Source organism: Lingula anatina, chromosome 1 (genome assembly GCF_051362555.1).
Source record: "Lingula anatina isolate TDL-2025a chromosome 1, LinAna3.0, whole genome shotgun sequence".
Classification (NCBI taxonomy): domain Eukaryota; kingdom Metazoa; phylum Brachiopoda; class Lingulata; order Lingulida; family Lingulidae; genus Lingula; species Lingula anatina.
Window position 1 is genome coordinate 4,159,732 of NC_141767.1, and position 21,171 is coordinate 4,180,902.

The 21,171-nt window shown below is 36.6% G+C and overlaps 2 protein-coding genes across 11 annotated transcripts in view; one reads left to right on the forward strand and one right to left on the reverse strand.

Annotated features, from left to right (window-relative positions):
- LOC106170207 (polyphosphoinositide phosphatase) overlaps nucleotides 1-1,197 on the reverse strand; it is a 32,149-nt gene extending 30,952 nt beyond the window's left edge. Inside the window, exon 1 of one of the 7 annotated variants that reach the window (XM_086998794.1) lies at nucleotides 1,082-1,197. Coding sequence is in view for 5 of the 7 variants with exons in the window: in XM_086998792.1 (XP_086854918.1) it covers nucleotides 2-91 (90 nt within the window). In the remaining 2 variants the exon portion in view is untranslated. Of the gene's footprint in view, nucleotide 1; nucleotides 289-835; nucleotides 913-1,081 lie in introns of those variants that run through there. The other 6 variants (XM_086998795.1, XM_086998792.1, XM_086998793.1 and 3 more) reach the window with 6 other exon arrangements.
- Nucleotides 1,162-21,171, forward strand: part of LOC106170225 (intermembrane lipid transfer protein VPS13D) — a 44,279-nt gene continuing 24,269 nt past the window's right edge. The window contains exons 1-30 of one of the 4 annotated variants that reach the window (XM_024076460.2): nucleotides 1,162-1,304; nucleotides 1,804-1,906; nucleotides 2,272-2,349; nucleotides 2,579-2,691; nucleotides 3,028-3,105; nucleotides 3,375-3,458; nucleotides 3,803-3,919; nucleotides 4,126-4,254; nucleotides 4,552-4,602; nucleotides 4,851-5,092; nucleotides 5,338-5,506; nucleotides 5,802-5,927; nucleotides 6,115-6,322; nucleotides 6,508-6,651; nucleotides 6,857-7,032; nucleotides 10,920-11,089; nucleotides 11,466-11,590; nucleotides 11,720-11,811; nucleotides 12,021-12,207; nucleotides 12,511-12,682; nucleotides 13,022-13,244; nucleotides 13,533-13,660; nucleotides 13,960-14,066; nucleotides 15,960-16,125; nucleotides 16,384-16,583; nucleotides 16,910-17,131; nucleotides 17,367-17,521; nucleotides 17,701-17,857; nucleotides 18,049-19,834; nucleotides 20,242-20,367. In XM_024076460.2, coding sequence (XP_023932228.2) covers nucleotides 1,810-1,906; nucleotides 2,272-2,349; nucleotides 2,579-2,691; nucleotides 3,028-3,105; nucleotides 3,375-3,458; nucleotides 3,803-3,919; nucleotides 4,126-4,254; nucleotides 4,552-4,602; nucleotides 4,851-5,092; nucleotides 5,338-5,506; nucleotides 5,802-5,927; nucleotides 6,115-6,322; nucleotides 6,508-6,651; nucleotides 6,857-7,032; nucleotides 10,920-11,089; nucleotides 11,466-11,590; nucleotides 11,720-11,811; nucleotides 12,021-12,207; nucleotides 12,511-12,682; nucleotides 13,022-13,244; nucleotides 13,533-13,660; nucleotides 13,960-14,066; nucleotides 15,960-16,125; nucleotides 16,384-16,583; nucleotides 16,910-17,131; nucleotides 17,367-17,521; nucleotides 17,701-17,857; nucleotides 18,049-19,834; nucleotides 20,242-20,367 — 5,828 coding nt within the window. In that variant the 5' untranslated portion in view covers nucleotides 1,162-1,304; nucleotides 1,804-1,809. Of the gene's footprint in view, nucleotides 1,305-1,800; nucleotides 1,907-2,271; nucleotides 2,350-2,578; nucleotides 2,692-3,027; nucleotides 3,106-3,374; nucleotides 3,459-3,802; nucleotides 3,920-4,125; nucleotides 4,255-4,551; nucleotides 4,603-4,850; nucleotides 5,093-5,337; nucleotides 5,507-5,801; nucleotides 5,928-6,114; nucleotides 6,323-6,507; nucleotides 6,652-6,856; nucleotides 7,033-10,919; nucleotides 11,090-11,465; nucleotides 11,591-11,719; nucleotides 11,812-12,020; nucleotides 12,208-12,510; nucleotides 12,683-13,021; nucleotides 13,245-13,532; nucleotides 13,661-13,959; nucleotides 14,067-15,959; nucleotides 16,126-16,383; nucleotides 16,584-16,909; nucleotides 17,132-17,366; nucleotides 17,522-17,700; nucleotides 17,858-18,048; nucleotides 19,835-20,241; nucleotides 20,368-21,171 lie in introns of all 4 variants that reach the window. The other 3 variants (XM_024076461.2, XM_013550008.3, XM_086998788.1) reach the window with 3 other exon arrangements.

Consider the following 21,171-nt stretch of genomic DNA (forward strand, 5'->3'; position numbering starts at 1 on the left):
CAGCTCTTGTAAAATACACATCAATCTTATGCATCATAGTCAACAGGAAAGATGGTCTCATATTTTTCTTGTGTCCCTGTATCTCTGCCATCTATTTGTTTACTTTCTCTGACCTACTTGTTGATATGTGCTTGTGCATATGTACAGCTCTATTGAATGCACAAGCAATGCTAGGATCAATCTCCACTATCTGATAGCAAACCACATATATCATAAACTAAAAGAGAACTGTCTGAATTGCTTTGGGGCGTGTGACTAGCATATATATACAAATAAATCATAGCCGGAACAATAACATTTGACATTTTTAGTGAGAAAATTATGTCAAGGTTATTGTTGTTACTATTAAAAGATACATTTCTGATAAATAATATTTCCCCCAGAATATAACATTATGAGCAAACATACTTCTCTCTTTTTTTTTTAGCTGAGCGACTATAATACATAATGATGTACATTTATGTCCCATATTTTAAGGAAATGTCCTAATTTGACTACATGTATATGCATCACCTTGCAGTATTTCAAGTGCTTTTTCTTTATCTCTACTGCACCACCTTGCTTAATGAAGCAACTTTACTTGTCATTTTCAGTCTCAGGAGATCGATTTTAGGGTCAATACTTATACAATTTTTTAACCTTTTGTCTCATGCTGGGTACTTAACATGATAATTAATCAAAATATTTTCAGTTTAAATTCCTCTGGCAGGCTTTATGTTTAACCCAGTATATATAATAGTAGCATCTGTACTAGTACCCTGTACATTTGTATTATTGAATATTTTCCACTGTTGACCAAACCTGAACCTAGTCGGCCTTAAGTCCCCAAGATTACCTCATCTTATGTCACCCTGACCCAGTGCAGGAGGTCACGGCTACATGTAGAACATGCTACATAACTAACAATAACATGTAATGAATGAAAAAATGTCAAAGTGCAAGGATCTAGCAGCTGGGAAGTAGTTGCATATAAATCATGATAAATAAGGTTTGAAGAGGGATGGGGGGGCAAATTACACAAACTGAAATCCTCTGAAATATATTCAAGGTAAAATACAACATATTTGGCACCTGTCATTACCTTGGGGATTTTATCAGTGGGGCATCTTCACCTTCTCTCTTACTGCGGAAGTGTGCCGTGAAAACAGTGAGATATAGCGAGATATCACGAGATCAGGCATGGCGAACATCGTGAAAGCGCAACTGCTCAAAGATTAATTTTAACTGAGTTCACAGTTATTTGATGGCATAATCATTTACTGCTAAGCGTTGTTACGAGCTGAATTACATCTGTACTATATCAGGTACACATTTGATAGGTTGACCTTGTAATTTGACCTTTTGCAGCGTTTGTTTACAAGTAAAAGTGTACGCAAAAGTAAAAATATCTGTGCCATGTAATGCAAGAGCACGTTCAAAGTCACGTTCTATTGCGTCATTAGCATCGTTGTTTTGATATTTTGTCAGTGATGTTAATGTGTGGTGATTACTGAAGTTCAGAATTTCAGTGTGCCTAATGCATCAGTTTTTAAAGTTTTTTTTTCGTCAGTGCATCATTTTCAGCTTTTTAAGATGGAGTGAAATTAAAATATTAAAGCTAGGTACGAACACAATCCACTTAAGCCTGAATGTAACAAACATGATTGTTAAGAACTATTTCCAGTATGTGTTTGTCTCATAATTTCAGTATATAGTTGATTCGATAATCCAGTAAATAACATTGCCATGGGCACAGTACATACATGTGTGATATATCTATAGGTGTAGTATGAATTCTGAAATCATGTTATTAATTTGCACTAGGCAGTTATGCTTGAGGGCCTTGCAGCATGGGTTCTGAACACATATGTAGGGGAATATCTGGAGAATCTCAACACAGATCAACTTTCCATTGGTTTACTGCAGGGTATGTTGCCATTGATTTTTGATCTTGGTTATCCTATGTGTATTGTATCTGAATTCAAACCTTCATCTGCCTGTTACATCTACTTGTAGTTTACACCAGATCAAAGTGGTTCACATTGAGGTACAGCCGTATTCATAAAACTGCCAACTGGACAAGTGCTTTGTTTTACTTGATATATATACCCGTTTTAAAATTCCAGTGTGTGTGGCAGTTGCTTTCCATGAATTACAGTCTTAACAAATAAATAATATGGGCTTTAAAGGTTTAGGTTATCAAAATTAGATAACATTTATGGGCTTTAAAGGTTTAAGGTTATCAAAAATTAGAGTGATATCACATTATTCATTAACTGATCATTTTTGTAGGTGCGGTGGAGTTGGAAAATCTTCCATTGAAAAAAGATGCTCTCAAAAGTTTAGACTTGCCAATTGAGGTCAAAGCAGGTAAGGGTGACTTTAATATAGATATCTCATTGTTTAAATATCTTTTGTTATTGTTGTTGGCAAAGATGATGACTTATGCTGTATAAAATCTTATCTAAAAGCACACATACTTGGGGTATTTTAATTCTCAAAAAAAGATTTGTCTGTTTTAGTAAAGTGATACTAGAAACTTCTGCTAATTATAATATATAAATGCAGAAAAGTGAATCTTTATTTTATCATATTACAGGATTTGTTGGTAAAATCTCCCTGCAGATCCCAGTGAGAAGACTGAAGAGTGAGCCTTGGGTAATCTCTTTAGATAAGGTCTACCTAGTGGCAGGGCCACTGTCACATAAAAAGGTAATATATACAGTATGAACTAGCCATCATGATATGTCTATGACTTATTGTTTTATAATAAATGAGAAAAGGAAACTTTTTTATTAAGTTACAAATTTCTATCTCAGTTAGAGGAATATGTATGGAAGTGAGGTATAGTTAGCTTATTAACTAAGTAAAAAGGAGTAAGTTAGATTTTCACTAAATTAAAGTAGACCAAATTGCACAATCATTCTACTTCAGGAAAGTATCCCATAGTTTCAGGTATAGGTGGTTGTAGACAAATTTTATTAATTAGACTGAATTGGATGTGGATTGATTGCTATTATTGATTGTATGTGTATTATATCATTACAGTATGATGAAGAAAAAGAGCAGAAAATTAAAGATGAAAGAAAGAAAGCACAACTCCTTGAGTTAGAAACCAAGTGGAAGGTATAGTTGAGCCTTAAAGCAATATTAAACAATGTTGAGTAGCATGATTAAATAGTGTATTATTGCCAGCTAAATGTTTCAGTATTTTGAATCCTTAAGTACAAATTTTGTTTTGCATGGTTTTTTAATGCTAAATTTGTTTAAGTGAGAAATGAAGCAACTCAATTTTCCCTGGAATATGTTACAATTAGAATATTGACCTTACATTGGTGAGTAGCTGTATTCATGTTAATTCCCAAGGTGAAATGTAATTTTTTTAATGCTGCTAGGTAGCAAGACAAGCTCATGTAGAAACCTCTTCATGGCTTTCTCTGGGATATTCTTTGGTCTCCAACATTGTGGAAAACCTACAGGTATACATAATGTATATTTGATTATATATATGCTTCCACTCAGTTATTTCATTGACATTACTCTCATAAATAAAAAATGAGCAAAAATTTGACCTGTATTTAACTGCATGTTAAGCTGTGAACATTTAATGAAATATTCAGTTCAATCTGGCTCAACATGTTTTGCCTCATAAATAATGGATGACTGACTGTGATAATGTTACATTCAACACTTTAGAAATATCCACACTATCTGCTCCATAAATTGAGTGAATATTTCATTATTAATGAAGAGTTGTGACTTTATTACATGCCAATTCTGTTTTGTGATGCTTTAACTTATTTGAAATACCCTGTCCTTGTAGCTGAAAGTCAACAATGTCCACATCCGCTATGAGGACAACCAGACCATCCCTGGATGCTCTTTTGCCTGTGGGATAAGGATTAAAAGCCTGTCTGCTCAGAGCACAGATGGAAGTTGGGTATGTTTACATGAAACATATATAACAAAAAACATTAAAAAACAAATTTTGAAACATCTCTTGGCTTTCATAAAAGTATGCAATTTTATAAACATATTTATTTATACTGTACAAAAAGCTACATAGATGTGGTCCAGTTTTTGCCTGACTTAAAAAAATGCTGGTGTATATTTGCACTACAGTCATTTAATATTTAATTTTTTAAGGTGCCAAAGTTTGTTCACAAGGCAGAGGCTGGGGTGATGCACAAGCTGTTAGATCTCCAGGATTTCTCTATATATTGGGACACAGATGCAAAATTGTGTGGAGACATGACTAGCATGCAAGAGCTTGCTGTAAGTGTGGTACTATAGGCTCATAGTAGCACGTGAAATATTCACCCAATGCTTAAGTTAAGTTGCATTGTGTAAGAGGATGATTTTTTTGCCAATTTAACTGTGATTTGATAAAAAAAATAAATGATTTGGCTTATAGAAAAATCTTTCTGTAGTAACCATCAATATTTTCTTTTTTTTATTTTTGATTTTATATACTATAATAATGTGTGCTATATAGGTTTACATTGTATGGTTTAATTGAAAAACTTTCTTTATGTTTGTATATAAACAAATTAAACTGTTGTGGTTTTTCAGGATGTTTTAATAAGAGACATGGGCCAGTCTGCTTCCACTGGGATTTTCAAAGTGAGTCTGTAATTGTTGCTCTGTGGTGTCCATCTGGTGATAATTAACCATTTACTGAAAATAACAAAATAATTGTGAAAATAGTGACAGTCTTGCCATATATAAGGGAAGTTGATTTTCTGTAGATAGGCATCATTATATTTTTGGTTAAAAGTAATTAAATGATGAGTAGACTTGACAAAAAGTTCCATGACATGTTACATAATTGAAAACCCTTAAAAATTAGTTCATTATTCCCCTACTTTCAGGATCACAATTTCATCCTGGAGTCAGTGAATGCAGAAGCCAAGATGAAGAGGAACACATCAGAGCTTCCAATTAGGTCCACGTCCACTCCTAGGATCAACCTGGACATCAAACTACAGCAGCTGCCCATATCCCTGAGTGAGGGCCAGTACAGGGGAATGGTGGCTTGGATGAAGGAGTTTGACAGATATGAAAAACACAGGAAATTCATGAAATGGAGGCCTTTCTGTACTGTGATAGAAGAGTATGTTGATAAATAGAAATTGATGTTTTTGTATGCCTTTCTACGTACATTATTTTGCCTTGTGCTGTAAAACTGCAACAATTACTGAAATGTTTGTAAAAATGTATGAAGAAGGCAGAAGAGTTGTATAGTCTACCTGAATGATTTCATGTGATATGAAATGAATCGCCTGAAATTTGTAGACTTCTCTTAACTTATACTACAATTTGCCTTTCTGAAAACCATTCTTCTGTATGCTATTTCAGTCCTAAGGCCTGGTGGTTGTATGCCATTAACTCCAACCTGTTCTCCATACAAGAAAGATGCAAGAGACAGAACAAGGAGTACATCCTACAGAGGGCCAGGGATAATGTTGTTTATGTTGAAGGATACAGGAGAGAACTCAAAAACGAATATCTGACACCTTCTCAAATAGTATGTGCTTTGTTTACCTGTGTCTGTGCATGTCCTGTTATAATATATGGAAGATCTTTCGCAACAGAAGAAAGCAGAAGGGCAGATTACTGCAAAGTATTATATTATTATTTAATTAATTTTTTCTGAAATTCACATCGTTTGAAAAAGAATTAGAATAATCAAAATTATAGTACTTCGGAATCCACTTTTCTTCAAATTTAGGTTGGTACATAAATACACAAAAATAGAGTGTACCATTAGATGACACAAGAAACACTAAAAAAATAATAATAAAAGAAATTTACCATTATAGGCTGTGAAAGAAAAGTTACTGAAAGAGTTGAACTTTGAAGAGTTGAAAATTTTGCATGAACTAGCCATGGAGTTAGTAACAGCAGAAGAGAAGCTCAAAGAAAGGGAGGAGCAGAAAAAGCAAGAGGTGTGTATTCAGTCCTAAACTAGTAATATAAATTCACATCTTGTTATAAATAACTTTAATTTACTTTTACATAAAGATGAATGAAATATGCTTTTGTTGGTAGTGTGGATAAAGAGATGACAGTGTTGATATTTATATGTAGCTCTTAATCATTTCATGCCTCTCTCGCATTCTTTTTGTCTTTTAGAAATCAAAACAAACTGGGAAGGGTGCTCCCCAGGCCCAGCAGCACTACCTGGGGATGTTCCAGGGGTGGTGGAGCGGCTGGGGTGGGGCCTCTACAACAGCTGCTAAGTCTACAGGGGAACCACCCCCACAGGATAAAGAAGAGAAGCACCCCCTTCCTGAGTTAGATGAAGATGAGCCTCCTGCAAAAATAGCTAAACATGAAATAGGTAATTGTGAACATGTTCTGTTTTATCAAAAGCAAAGGTTATTTCAGAGCATATACACTATACTGTTTCACTTTGCTTTGATCATCAAAAATTGAATTTTATGACAGATTTAAAATACTGTATGCAAATTTTACATCATGTAAATGATGTTTAAAGTGTGATCTATATTGCTGTTTGTTTTTCAGAGCAAGAAATAATGGATGTTTTCCATGAGGCTGAAGAAAATACTTCACTGTTGAAGAGGGATTTTGTGTTTGCCAGACTGAACTTCTGTCTGCAGAGTGGCTCTTTCCAATTAAAGGGTGAAAATGCTGCATCACTTACTACAGGTGTGTTTCATCAAATAGTGGTCACTTGTTATGTGATAGATAAATTTGATTTACTGTATTTGCGGTGAAGTAATATATAAGAAAATTTCTTTTGTGCAAATATGGAATGAGTCTCATATTCAGAATTTTTTTAATAATGTATATTGAAAATTAAATGCAAGATTTGTTAAATTTTCCCTTTGAAATATTCTTCTTATCATTCCAGACGCCCATGGCTCAAGTCCCCTCCTTGTTCTGGAGTGTACTAACATCAAGATGGAGTTTGAGAGTAGACCACGGTTCAAGTCTCTGCTGTTTGGCATCAGTGTGGATGGGTTGGTGCTGAAGGACCTCCTGACACCCAACACTGTCATGCCCATACTAATCTCTCCACAAATGAGGGTAAGGGACACTGGGTTACTATGTGCCTTTTTTAGTCTGCTTGTCCTTCAGATGCCAGGGTATAAGAATTTTCTGGTCCAAGGCAGAAATAAGGTCCAGTAATTAAAATTTTTACAGTTTCACTGGCCTCAGTTCAATTTTACTGATGTGGAAAAAGTGAACAGTGCTGACGGACTTCACTGTGTTTACAGTGGGTAAATGATACCTCTTTATATAATTCATATAAAGAAAACTTGTATCTTGAGTTAATCTGAAGCTACTGTATTCTAATTATTTCATTTTAGCAGTAAAGAGATTCACTGTTGTGCAAATTGATTTATCATTATTATTGTACCACCAGCGTTAGCGCTGGCGGTACACATGGTTTCGGTCCCGTCCGGATCGTTCCGCCGGACGGCTACCGTTACCGCTTCTCCTCCTAGACGGTAAGGGCCCCCGTACCCATCTCATGGATTTAGGTCACCTATAATCTCAACTCGTTCCACGTAAAATTTGGGCTTTGTCGGTATTGGGGTCTGGGTGTGGCACTCATTACAATGCACCCTTGTCTAAAAATGGCAAAATTAAATGCTAATTATCTACCCTACGGAAGGAGTTATGGGAAAAATTTCTATAGACGGCTTTCCAAAAGTCATATGTGTAGATTTCAAATATACCCTTGGATTTGACCTTTGACCTTTACTTCAAGGTCAAATGGGTCAAAATTTTCAAAAAAATGAAATTTTTTACGAAAAAAAAATTTTTTGCCCTGTTATTCAGACACTACACAGACTTAACCAATAATATTATTGGAAAGTGTTACCCTTCAGGTCATCTTTCATCTCCATGAATTTGGGGTCAATCGGTGCATTTTCACGGGAGTAGCGGCCATAAGATACCGAAACTGAAAACTGTCTCTAATTCGGGAACCGTTAATGCTAGAGACCCATTCTTTTTTGCATTTTGTAGAGCATGTAAAGCCCAACACTGGGGGTGGTCTCGGTTTTTTTGTATTCCATACGGTTTTCGAGTTATGCTGTATCAAAAAGTACATATTGGTGGTAAAAGCAAAATGTGCAGTACGGTAATGGATAATAAATTTTGAACTCTGGAAAAATAAAACATAAGGCTTGGCAAAGCAGACAACCTGTGTTCAAAAATGACATTATAACATCAAATTTGAACTTCTGAATCTTCAGAGCACCTCCTATTTCAAGAATTTTGACCAAAATGACATTTTCTTTATTTTAATTAATTTTTTCTGTACGAAATTTAAGGCACATTATGGTAACTCCAAAATTATAACATTTAGTCCCTTATATCTCCAAAACTGGCAGAGATAGGTCCATAGTTACTATTGAAGTTGAATAGGAAGTCATATACTGGCAATCTTACTGTGACCTTGAAATTGACCTTTGACCTACTTTTCACCATGAACTGAACTTTGCAAATTTTGCTTCCCTTTTATCTCCAAAACTGGCAGAGATAGGTCCATAGTTAGTATTGAACTTGAATAGGAAGTCATATACTGGCAATCTAAATGTGACCTTGAAATTGACCTTTGACCTACTTTTCACCATGAATTGAACTTTGCAAATTTTGCTTTCCTTTTATCTCCAAACCTGGCAGAGATAGGTCCGTAGTTACTATTGAACTTGAATAGGAAGTCATATACTGGCAATCTAAATGTGACCTTGAAATTGACCTTTGACCTACTTTTCACCATGAATTGAACTTTGCAAATTTTGCTTTCCTTTTATCTCCAAAACTGGCAGAGATAGGTCCGTAGTTACTATTGAACTTGAATAGGAAGTCATATACTGGCAATCTATATGTGACCTTAAAATTGACCTTTGACCTACTTTTCACCATGAACTGAACTTTGCAAATTTTGCTTCCCTTTTATCTCCAAAACTGGCTGAGATAGGTCCGTAGTTACTATTGAACTTGAATAGAAAGTCATATACTGGCAATCTAAATGTGACCTTGAAATTGACCTTTGACCTACTTTTCACCATGAATTGAACTTTGCAAATTTTGCTTTCCTTTTATCTCCAAAACTGGCAGAGATAGGTCCGTAGTTACTATTGAACTTGAATAGGAAGTCATATACTGGCAATCTATATGTGACCTTAAAATTGACCTTTGACCTTCTTTTCACCATGAACTGAACTTTGCAAATTTTTCTTCCCTTTTATCTCTAAAACTGGCAGAGATAGGTCCATAGTTACTATTGAACTTGAATAGGAAGTCATAAACTGGCAATCTAAATGTGACCTTAAAATTGACCTTTGACCTACTTTTCACCATGAACTGAACTTTGTAAATTTTGCTTTCCTTTTATCTCCAAAACTGGCAGAGATAGGTCCGTAGTTACTATTGAACTTGAATAGGAAGTCATATACTGGCAATATAAATGTGACATTAAAATTGACCTTTGACCTACTTTTCACCATAAACTGAACTTTGCAAATTTTGCTTCCCTTTTATCTCCAAAACTGGCAGAGATAGGTCCATAGTTACTATTGAACTTGAATAGGAAGTCATATACTGGCAATCTAAATGTGACCTTAAAATTGACCTTTGACCTACTTTTCACCATGAACTGAACTTTGCAAATTTTGCTTTCCTTTTATCTCCAAAACTGGCAGAGATAAGTCCGTAGTTACTATTGAAGTTGAATAGGAAGTCATATACTGGCAATCTATATGTGACCTTAAAATTGACCTTTGACCTACTTTTCACCATGAACTGAACTTTGCAAATTTTGCTTCCCTTTTATCTCCAAAACTGGCAGAGATAGGTCTATAGTTACTATTGAACTTGAATAGGAAGTCATAAACTGGCAATCTAAATGTGCCCTTAAAATTGACCTTTGACCTACTTTTCACCATGAACTGAACTTTGTAAATTTTGCTTCCCTTTTATCTCCAAAACTGGCAGAGATAGGTCCATAGTTACTATTGAACTTGAATAGGAAGTCATATACTGGCAATCTAAATGTGACCTTAAAATTGACCTTTGACCTACTTTTCACCATGAACTGAACTTTGCAAATTTTGCTTTCCTTTTATCTCCAAAACTGGCAGAGATAGGTCCGTAGTTACTATTGAACTTGAATAGGAAGTCATATACTGGCAATCTAAATGTGACCTTAAAATTGACTTTTGACGTACTTTTCACCATGAACTGAACTTTGCAAAATTTGCTTTCCTTTTATCTCCAAAACTGACAGAGATAGGTCCGTAGTTACTATTGAACTTGATAAGAAAGTCATATACTGGCAATCTAAATGTGACCTTGAAATTGACCTTTGACCTACTTTTCACCATGAACTGAATTTTGCAAATTTTGCTTCCCTTTTATCTCCAAAACTGGCAGAGATAGGTCCATAGTTACTTTTGAATTTGAATAGGAAGTCCTATACTGGCAATCTAAGTGTGACCTTGAAATTGACCTTTGACCTACTTTTTATCATGAAGTGAACTCTGCTAATTTCTTTCTCTTTTAACTTCAAACTTGACAGAGATAGGTCCATAGTTACTCTTGAACTTGAATAGGAAGTCATATACTGGCAATTTACTGTGACCTTGAAATTGACCCTTGACCTATCTTACAAAGAACTTAAATTTGGTTGTACCATATATATTTTTTGCAATAGTTTAAAAATTCTTGTTGATTGCATTTTTACAGCTTGTCAAGCACAAAACTGGTGGCTGTGTCCCTTATTTTGTGTATGTGGGGGTCTATACGAATGCGCTTGCTCCAGCTGGTGGTACAATATTCGGAGGCGGTATCGCCTCTCTGATCCTCTAGTTATTACAAAGTGTTTGCCAACTTTAACCATTAAAATTACAAATTTAACTTAACAAGTCAAGTTACTGTTTTGCCCCTGATTTGACTTTCAGGACAGAAGCAGCCAGGTGAAGCATTTCTTCACAGGTTTTGGTGGTGTTGGGGCAGACCAGCACCCTCAGGAACACGGAGGGGCTCTGTTCTCACACTCCAGAGTGGCAGAGGAGGCCATATTCCAGTTTGAGTATGAACAGAAACCACTGGGGAGTACAGCTGACCACAGGTAGGGGGCAGGGATGAGAGTTCTGGATGACTGTGCAAAGTAGAGGTAGTCACTGTATTGTTGCAGTTGATATCAAACTGAAAAGAAATGTTTTAGATATTGTACTAGCTAATACAGCTGACCACGGGAAGGGTGCACTGCTGGTAATCTGGGTGACTATGTGAAGGTTTTTCTCACTGAACTGAATTAGATGTTGGAATTTTATCATAGGCCCTGGTTCTCTGCAGACCAGAAAGGCAGATACTGATATTTGAGCACAATTATGTGTATGTGTATAGGTAATCTTTTGATACATCCTGCAAATTCTTGTTATAACTGGATTAACAGCTGTTTTCTTACAGATGACTGTTTTACTTTGCTGATATATTCATTCTAGGGTATTTATGAAGACAAAGCCTCTGAACATTGTCTACAACCCTTTCACTATTAAGAGAGTGAGAGAGTTTTTCAAACAGAGAGCAACTGGCATTGCACAAAAACAGTCTGAGATCCATTTAGCAGGTAAGAACTCCCTAGTGTCAATAAAACTTATAAAGTATTGCATAAATATTGAAAAAATGTATAAATCAGGCTATATTGACATATCTGTGGGAAAAGTGCCTCAGAAATTTATATTTCCGCGTTTTCTAGTTGATGCAAGAAGAAAATATGAAGAACTGAAAAATCAAACTAAAGCTGAATTGAAGCATACTCTAGATCAAATGTTGGAGGGAAAGGAACAGGTAGGCCTTGCTATCACAGTTATGTTTTAATTATCTCTACCAGATAAGCATTTAAGAATATGGAATGTTTTATTACATAGATATTTCAAAATGGAATAGATGCCATGTTTAAAATTTGAACACAGATGGTAATGAGATATATTTTTGTTAAAGTGTACTTTGATGTCTTTCTTTTGTATCATTCTTTAAATTTTTCTTTCCAATTTCAGAGAAAAGCCAAGCGTTGGGAATTCAATCTTGATATCACTGCCCCACAGTTTGTGTGCCCAGAGAATTTCCAGGATCACAACACGACCTTAGTGGTGTTTGACTTTGGCCACCTTTACTTCAGGAATTCCTCAGCTAAGATCAAGAAGAAAGACATGGAGATGCAGGCTTCTATTGATGATGATGATGGTGAGTAGATGTGTGGATACAAACAGGAATAGTCTGAATATAAATATGATAGCGATAAAAACTTCATGAATGTTGAAGCCCATTTTAACAGGTCATTTTCATCATAAAAATATATAAATGTTCATGGATATTAGTTGCTACCCTCTAGGTATGTTCATGTTTTTCATTGCTTTTAACTTCAGAATAGCTTATTATCAGAAGACATTCAAATCCCTAATAATAATTTTTACCTCGGTCACCTCTTAAGTATGCTAGAATTCTAGAATTTATCCCTATTATGACCCAAGAATGTTTCATTTTCAGAGGACTTCCAAACTCCCAGCAGTACTCCCCCAGGTGAGGAGGAGGAGCCAGCTGAGGGGGAGGAGGACTCTGACACCGTCTCCCAGGCAACCACAGTGACATCCAATGAGCTGTCAGAACTTTTGGCTGCCAATCTTCCTGCACACGATTTGAGGAGCAGACTCTATGACAAGTTAGTGTTATGGGATATTTATTATTTATACTGAATTTATTCATACAATTATAACAGAAAACAATTATATAAAATGAAAAAAATGTGACAGAAAGATGACTGATAATCTGAATTTGGAGTTGGGGTAGGAGCATTGGCATAAAGAGGTGAATATTGGGACAATTTTAGTCATTTGGAGGACATTCTACCTGTCAGACATTGAAAACAATCTTTGTTTTGTGTCAAAAACAGTACTGTAATGCCATCTTTATGTCCTTTTGGATACGAGATGTTTCTTTGAAAGTATTGAATTGTAACATTCCAGAAAAGATTATAAGTACACCCATCATTGTTTCACAGGTATATCCTTGAGCTCACAGAGTTACAGGTGATGGTAGGCAAAGGAAAAGACAACTGGAAACAAGCCCACTATAAAGGTTCAGGACACATGCACATCCTGGACAGGTTCACCATATCTCTGCAGTTTGAGAGGAGACTTCTGTACACTGATGATCCCTCCTTCCCCAGTGCATCCATGTCAGGAAATATGCCCAGTCTGGTGATGCATGTTAATGAACAGAAGGTGAGAGAAAATTGACCTGATTTATGTAGTTATGACATTCCACAATAAGAACAGTCATTTGTGTTATGCCCGGAAATATGCTATGCTTTGAGCTTCTTTTCTGGTGTTCTTAAATGTGCACTTAACAGCCCATTTCGCTACAAATTATATTTAAATTCTCACCATCTGAGACTGCATGCAAGACAGTTATGTCATATAAAAGACCTGTTATGACCAAAAAAAGCAATAAATCTAATATAGAAGATTTTATTTATTTGAGCTTTTTATAACTATTTTTGCCATCTTCAGGTGAAGGCGTTGAGGAAGTGTATAGACACCATCTCCAGTGACCCAGTCCGCCCCTCCCCCACTACCACCCCATCCCCTGCCACACCCGACACACAGCATACACAGCTGGGACAGTCCACATACCAGCTGTGAGTAGGAATATAGGAAGAAAGCTTATATTTTAATACATAACCTTATCACTTGCTTTTTCTTTAAGCATTAAAAGATAAATAATATTCAGGAGTTGACATTGATATCTAAAAAATCTCAGCATATTGCTTTGAAGGAAATCTGTCACATTTGCTTTGTAACAAATGTTAGTGTGATTTTGTTCATGATTTATGATATTAACTAAAGCCAGAGTGTATGCACATCAATTTTAGATTAACAAAAGGTGAAAGATAAATAAGCAAGTTGTTTTAGACCTCAACTTACAAAACTTTTTCAGTATGTCAGAAGCCCAGATGCGTCAGCGCAGAGAAGCATCTCAAGAAAGTGTTTTATTACTGCTGCAGTTCACCATCAGTCAGATGGCCCTGGATATCCAGAGTAGAGGTAAAGATATGTGAAGGAGAGAAAAAGATAAGAAGTGTTTTAAAATAGTTTTAATTATTCATGTATTTCTCATTAAAAGAATCCAGTTTTATGTTTATAATAACGGGTACCGGAGAAGATCAGCATTGGTCAGAATTGTGCCGGAAGTGACGTGCAGTGGTGTTAGAAGCGAAGCTGAGTGGTCATTTTTTTATAGAGGTGAACGGCAGTGAAGACGGGTTGTCGGAGGAAAAAGAAGTTTTCTAAACAACATGGTAAGATAACTCTCCTTTTTTACGCATTTTGGGCAGAGAATACTTGTAGAAATAATAGACGCATGATATGAAAACGTGACACGGAACTTGAAGGTGCAAAATCGTGCTTAATTTGCGGTCAACTTGTTTAGAAATAAATGCTGCGTCGACCGCCAGCGCGACAAAAAGCGTAAAGGGGAAATAATTCCCGGGAGTCTATAAATCGTTGTCATGTGGAAATTTGGCATTAATATAATCCGATATGTCCATATCTAAGTATTTTTGGGTGTTTTATGGTATGGGCTGCAATTACAACGATGTTTTAGAGGTCTTGAAGGACCTTGTGAAAACCAGGAAGTAGTTCGTAACTAACAAGTGGAATGAACCGATCTCCGACTGCTGTGCACAGCTGTATCTTTTTTTTCAATATATTGACGAATTTTTAGATCTTTATATGTCCATCTTGCATGAAATTCCACACACATGATCACACTGATACACCTTTTACACTGGGGAAGGCGCTAATCAGTGACAAATGCCAAGACAAAGGTGACATTCTGACAGCCTCTTATCTGAGTTAAAAATCACTGACAAAAGAGACTGGCAATCACTTTCCTCAGGCTGGCAATCATTAGCCTATAGAAATTGGTCATGTTACATCTTATCTACCTGTGAGAATCGTTTTACCAACTGAGTATTGCATAATAATGTCAATTATTAGTACTTTGAGCTAGTCTTAATTACCTGTCAGCTCACCTGAATTCTCTTTCCGTCTTTTTGGGAAGATCTTGTCAGTGAAATGTTTTATTTGTCCTGTGAATGCATTGCACTTTATTGTATATTTGTACCGATGAGCGCCTTCCCCAGTGTAAAAGGTGTATCAGTGTGATCATGTGTGTGGAATTTCATGCCAGATGGACATATAAAGATCTAAAAATTCGTCAATATATTGAAAAAAAAGATACAGCTGTGCACAGCAGTCGGAGATCGGTACATTCCACTTGTTAGTTACGAACTACTTCCTGGTTTTCACAAGGTCCTTCAAGACCTCTAAAACATCGTTGTAATTGCAGCCCATACCATAAAACACCCAAAAATACTTAGATATGGACATATCGGATTATATTAATGCCAAATTTCCACATGACAACGATTTATAGACTCCCGGGAATTATTTCCCCTTTACGCTTTTTGTCGCGCTGGCGGTCGACGCAGCATTTATTTCTAAACAAGTTGACCGCAAATTAAGCACGATTTTGCACCTTCAAGTTACGTGTCACGTTTTCATATCATGCGTCTATTATTTCTACAAGCATTCTCTGCCCAAAATGCGTAAAAAAGGAGAGTTATCTTACCATGTTGTTTAGAAAACTTCTTTTTCCTCCGACAACCCGTCTTCACTGCCGTTCACCTCTATGTTAAAATGACCACTCAGCTTCGCTTCTAACACCACTGCACGTCACTTCCGGCACAATTCTGACCAATGCTGATCTTCTCCGGTACCTGTTATTGGAAAGATTTACTCACCAAATTACTGCAAATTTAAATCTTATCAAACTTTTTCTATATTTTCATTTAATTAGTAAATAAATATAAATTCAGTGAAAAAAACAACTGTGTTCCATATCTGCATACCCCAGTTCCCTCTGTATAATCCCAGGTCTCCCTGTGGCAGAGATCCAGGTTTCAGGAGTCAGTGTGAACGCCACCAAGAGGACCTTTGACACCTCAGCCAAGTTCTCTCTGCACAGCCTACTGGTGGTAGATGCCATGCAGACCTTTGGAAGAGATTTTGAACTCTTAGTTGCATCGCACAAACGATTAAGGTTGGTTATGGCGCTGTGTGAAGAGATAGTATGGATACATGTAATAATGTACACTTCGATAAAGGGTAATTGAGTTTTCAGGTGAATAATAATGACATGCTTATTCAATCTCTGTGTTTGAATATTACATATTCTGAAATAGTATAAAGCAGGGCCTGCTTTGCATTTTGTCAGTCTACATTTATGTATTTGCTTAAAATAATGCACTAAAAGTGAAAAAATTATAAACAAAAATTGCGACTGTTTGACTATTTCTAGCTTAGACAGCCACAGTGGCAGCATGCGTGACTCAGAACCTACCTCCCCCACTTCCCCACATTCCCCCCAGTCCCCGCAGTCCCCCTGCTCCCCTCAGTCCCCCAGTGATAAGATGCTGGCCTCAAGGAACCCTCAGACCAGCCTCAGTGCCTTCCAGTCAGCCTTCACCACAGCCTGGCAGAGCCTGAACCCACTGGCAGGTAGGACACACAGCACAGTAGTCTGGTTATTGCTTATAGGAGGAATGGCATAAATACACATTAGAAGAGTTTCAACTTGAAATTGGAATGAAAATGAGAGGTGAAATTGAGAAAAGTTGTCATGAAATTTAACAACACTTAAACCTGTACACATAAGAAAAATCATGATTTTACTGTTGCAGTCTGACAGACTTGTATATAAAGTGTTTAATAATTAATGTAAAAAGTAGCCAACATTAGAATAATCAACCTTAGAAGTAAAAACAATGTCAGCTCCTAGGCTTTTAAAAGTTACTGACATTATTCCCATTATTTCCAATATTAAGCCAGGAGGAGGGAGCGTTCATATTCCTTTGACCCAGATCGTGCCGCCTCCCCAGTTCCTCAGCAGCAGCACAATTTTATACCAGTAGACGACACAAATCAAAGTGAGGATGCTCTGATTTATCTGGAGTTAGAACAAGTAGAGCCAGGAGGGCAGGCTGGCGGTGGCAATGAGGAAACTGAGAGGATCATCAACTTACAGTTTAATAATTTGGATGTTGTAGGTAGGTAGCATTAATTGGCTAATATTGCTAATTTGCAAAAATGACCTTCATTTGCACTAAGATATTATAAAATTGGGTATTTACAGCAAATGGATGCACTCTCTTTATTATTGTTTAATTTCATTGATTGACAAATGAAACCTAGGCAGACATATCTGTTAGTTGGAAAAACTTTTCTATCACAGTATGATCAAAGATGACAGTAACTATTCTGTTTGCTCTGCTTGTTTTCTAGTCAACCAAGAGACCATAGTGGAGCTGCTGAGGTTTTTAAAGGAGATAGCTCCACCCCAAGCTCAACACAAGTCCAAAAAGCATTCAAAGAAGAGCGAATCACTTATGAAAAGCATGCGGAGTATGAATAAAAGTGAATCAATTTTGCTAAATCCTGTGAGTAAAATGTCATGATCTCATTGTTTGACTTAAATTTTATATATCAGTATTATTCAAATTAATTGATATCTGAAAGTTATTTGAAAATGAATTTCTGTTAATATTACTTGGAAAACTATCTGTAATGTTTTTAAAATGCCATCTTTTCTCATTGTTTCACCGTTGTTTTTCTTTAGGGCCTGGGTGCCATGAAAACCACAGTAACAGCTGATGTCCGTAGGTTGAATGTAATGTTGATGAGAGTTGTAGAAAATGATTATGCCAAAGAGGCAAAGAAGGTCGCTATGGCAACCATGAGTAGAACAAAATTCTGCACCACATTCCATAGCACAGGTATTTCTTTCAGTTTTACCTTTTGTTGGATCATTAGTTTGTAGGCATATTTTTTGAAATGGGTTAATCTGTAAGTATGTAACATTCAGCAAGTTAATGCATATAATTTTATTTGTATTTTATTTGAAAATATTTGATTATGTGTAAGTTTGTGTCTAAGACAGTTGGCATCTAGTCAATTTGTATTCCAGGAGAAAAGATGTGTTTCGATGCCTATCTGGGTGGACTTCAGCTTAAAGACCTCACTTACGACGGTCCTTTTCTTCACCGTAAGACAGTCTTCAGTGTGGGTCACGACCCAGAGTGCAGCACAAACTATGACGAGTTCTCTCACACAGAGATATACAACACGGCATATGAATCTGTCCTGGATGCAGATTGCCTTGATAAGGCACTGATATTCCAATATTCAGAAGGAGGGAGATTTATGGATGAGTCTGAAACTTTTGATAACTCCCACTTTCTTAGGGATGACAGTGCCAGATGTGTAGAAATAAGAATGGCGTCACTTCATTATATTCACTCCCCTAGCTTCCTTAGTGATCTGACATTGTGTGGGTCTGATATCAAGGATTATCTGACAGGAGCCATGGATAACATCAAGACTGCAGCCACAGAAATGGCCATGGGGTTTGTGTCTAAGAAATCGGACCACATGGGCACCTCTCAGTACCCCCTGGCTACATCCCACTTAGGTGAGCCTAGCAGAATGTATGGTTCGGAGGAAGATGTGTTCAGCATGATGGACAGACAGGGTGACATCCATGAAGGGGACGACAAGAAACTCGTGATCAGTGGCATACTTCAGAGCCCAGTGATAGTGTTGCCTCGCACTCCTACAAGCTCTGAAGTTCTGGTGGCTTATCTTGGGAAAACTTATTTCAGAAACAAACAGCTGGAAGAGGTGCCGGCTTTGCCTAACATTCCCTTTTCTGAATCTTTCCTCAATGTGGAAGAAGAAGAAGGAGAGAAAATGTTCATTGAAATTCGAGACATAAGAATGTACAGCAGAGATGAAAAGGACATTGTTGAGAGCGAAGCTGTAAATCATTCACTGCCTGAAATTTATTCCAAAGCTCGCTGCGGAGTCCCAATATTACATGATACTATTATAGAACTCAAAATAGAAAAACAAGAGCCCCAAATAGGCTATATCAATAGAAACTCAACCCAAGAGTTTTCATTGGATGAGAATGTGTTTCCACAATTTGGGGACCAGACTCTGTCATATGAGTCTCCAGATACTGTGATACAGATCAGTGGCAGGGTTGTGACTCCACTCAAACTAGCCCTTCACAGGCAAGTCTATGAGCAGATTTTACAAACATTGGACAATCTTACGCATAATAATGAGGAATCACAGTCAAATGAGTCTTTTCAAGGCAGTGAAGGAAATGAGAGCATGCCGACCACAGAGTCCAGCGTGATGTCGGTGCCTAGTATGTCAGCCTTGAAACTTGATATGGGGGAGGTGGCCTCAAGTACCAGTATTACAAGCATTTCCAGCTCAACAGTCTCTAGTCAAGCAAGCAACCCCATTGCAATAAGAGCAAAATTTGACTTGCCTGTATTTGATATTGAGATGCAGAATGATCTGGGAGGGGAGCCAAATAAGTCCATTGTACTTGTTAGTTTCAAGGATTTTGTGGTGGATTATGAGAAATCCAACCCTTACATAACTGAAATTGAAGTGGCCCTCCAATCACTAACTGTGAAAGATTTGCTGCAGGATGAACAAACTAAACATGGCTTCCTGATGGTGTCAAAAGGCGCTCTTCCCACAGGAGAGTTTGCTGCTGCGGGTGAAACTAAAATGTACATGTCCACGTCTTGCCCCGATAGTATGATACAGGCTGCGGCTCCTGACATGCCGCCATCTTTGCCAAGCAGTTTGCGACAGGAGAATGTCTTCACCGCCCGAGCTGCCCAGTCTAAAGGCAGCACAGCAAGCAGGACACATAGGTCCAGACAAGAGAAGTTAGTAATATTTTTAGATGTTTGACCTAATATTCAATTATTTACTTAAATTAAGATATACACACTGATGAAAAATATCATATGCATGTGTTGGTGATTGTGTTCCCTCTTTACTGTACATTCGTTTTTTCTCAGCTGATTGGGGTTTCTCAGTAGTTATAGAATATGGATATCTATGCATGTTTTGGTGTAGTAAAGTCACATACCAGTATGCACATATGCTAAAACTTCTTTCCTATGCTAAAACGACTTTCATTACCTTTCTTTGTGTTAATGGATTATTATCAGTGGCCTACATAGTAATGACTTAATTGTCTCTTGTTGTGCCTTTTGAATGCATACAATCTCTTCAGTATAGTGTAGTTATCTTCACTCTCTCTATATCTGACTGTTCTGTTGTTTTATAGGGATTCAGATGAGAGGGATACATTTGCCAAAACCAGTTTATCTGCTGGCGTAATGCCGATACCTCGCTCTAAAATGTCCCATGTTCCTATCCCCAATCTACTTAGAAGTCAGCGCTTGCCTACATGGTACATCTTAGAACCCTAACACTAATTAACCCAAAGAAATATTTATCTAAATTCCTAAATTTGCATTTGAGTTTTTTACAATGCTGATTTATCACTAACAACGAATAATTTTTTTTTTTTTTTGACTAGATATCAGAAAGATGTTTTGACTTATAGCAATTTGATACCCTCATGTTTGCATAAATCTGGTGTAAAACCTTGACACATAATTTATTTTTTTTAGAAGTCCGCTTTTTTCTGCTTTAAAAACCCTTTATCGGTGTCTTCATTACTAGTATATGCATGGTATTAAGCCAGACTATAGATAATGTTACAATACCATGTTGAAACTAGAAAATGCTTCCTTTTAAGAATAATACCTTAATATCTATTTTATAGATGATTTTCATCTTCTCAATGAGTGAAATTGCTTTGTGGGAAAGGGAGGCCTTGTTATGTCGAAACAGGTGTTGGGATACTAAGAACCACGCTGGGAATTAGATATTGTGTGTCCCACTGCTACAATAATGATAAGCAAGATGGAATTCCTGTCATGAGCATTAGTCATTTCCATGAAAGAGGAAAATCATCAATTAATACAATAAAAAAGATTCTCTTCTACCCTTAAATTTCCGATTTTAATTTTCAACCATTATTTTGCTTTGGTTTATAATCCTTGCTTGACATTTTGAATTCTTGTTTTCTTTCATTTTTCACTAATATGTTATTGCCTTTGCATGCTTTCTAGGGATGAAATGCTTTTTTTTTTTTTCTTTAATAACATCTTCACATATTAGTCCATTAGATTACATCATAAGTAGTCTA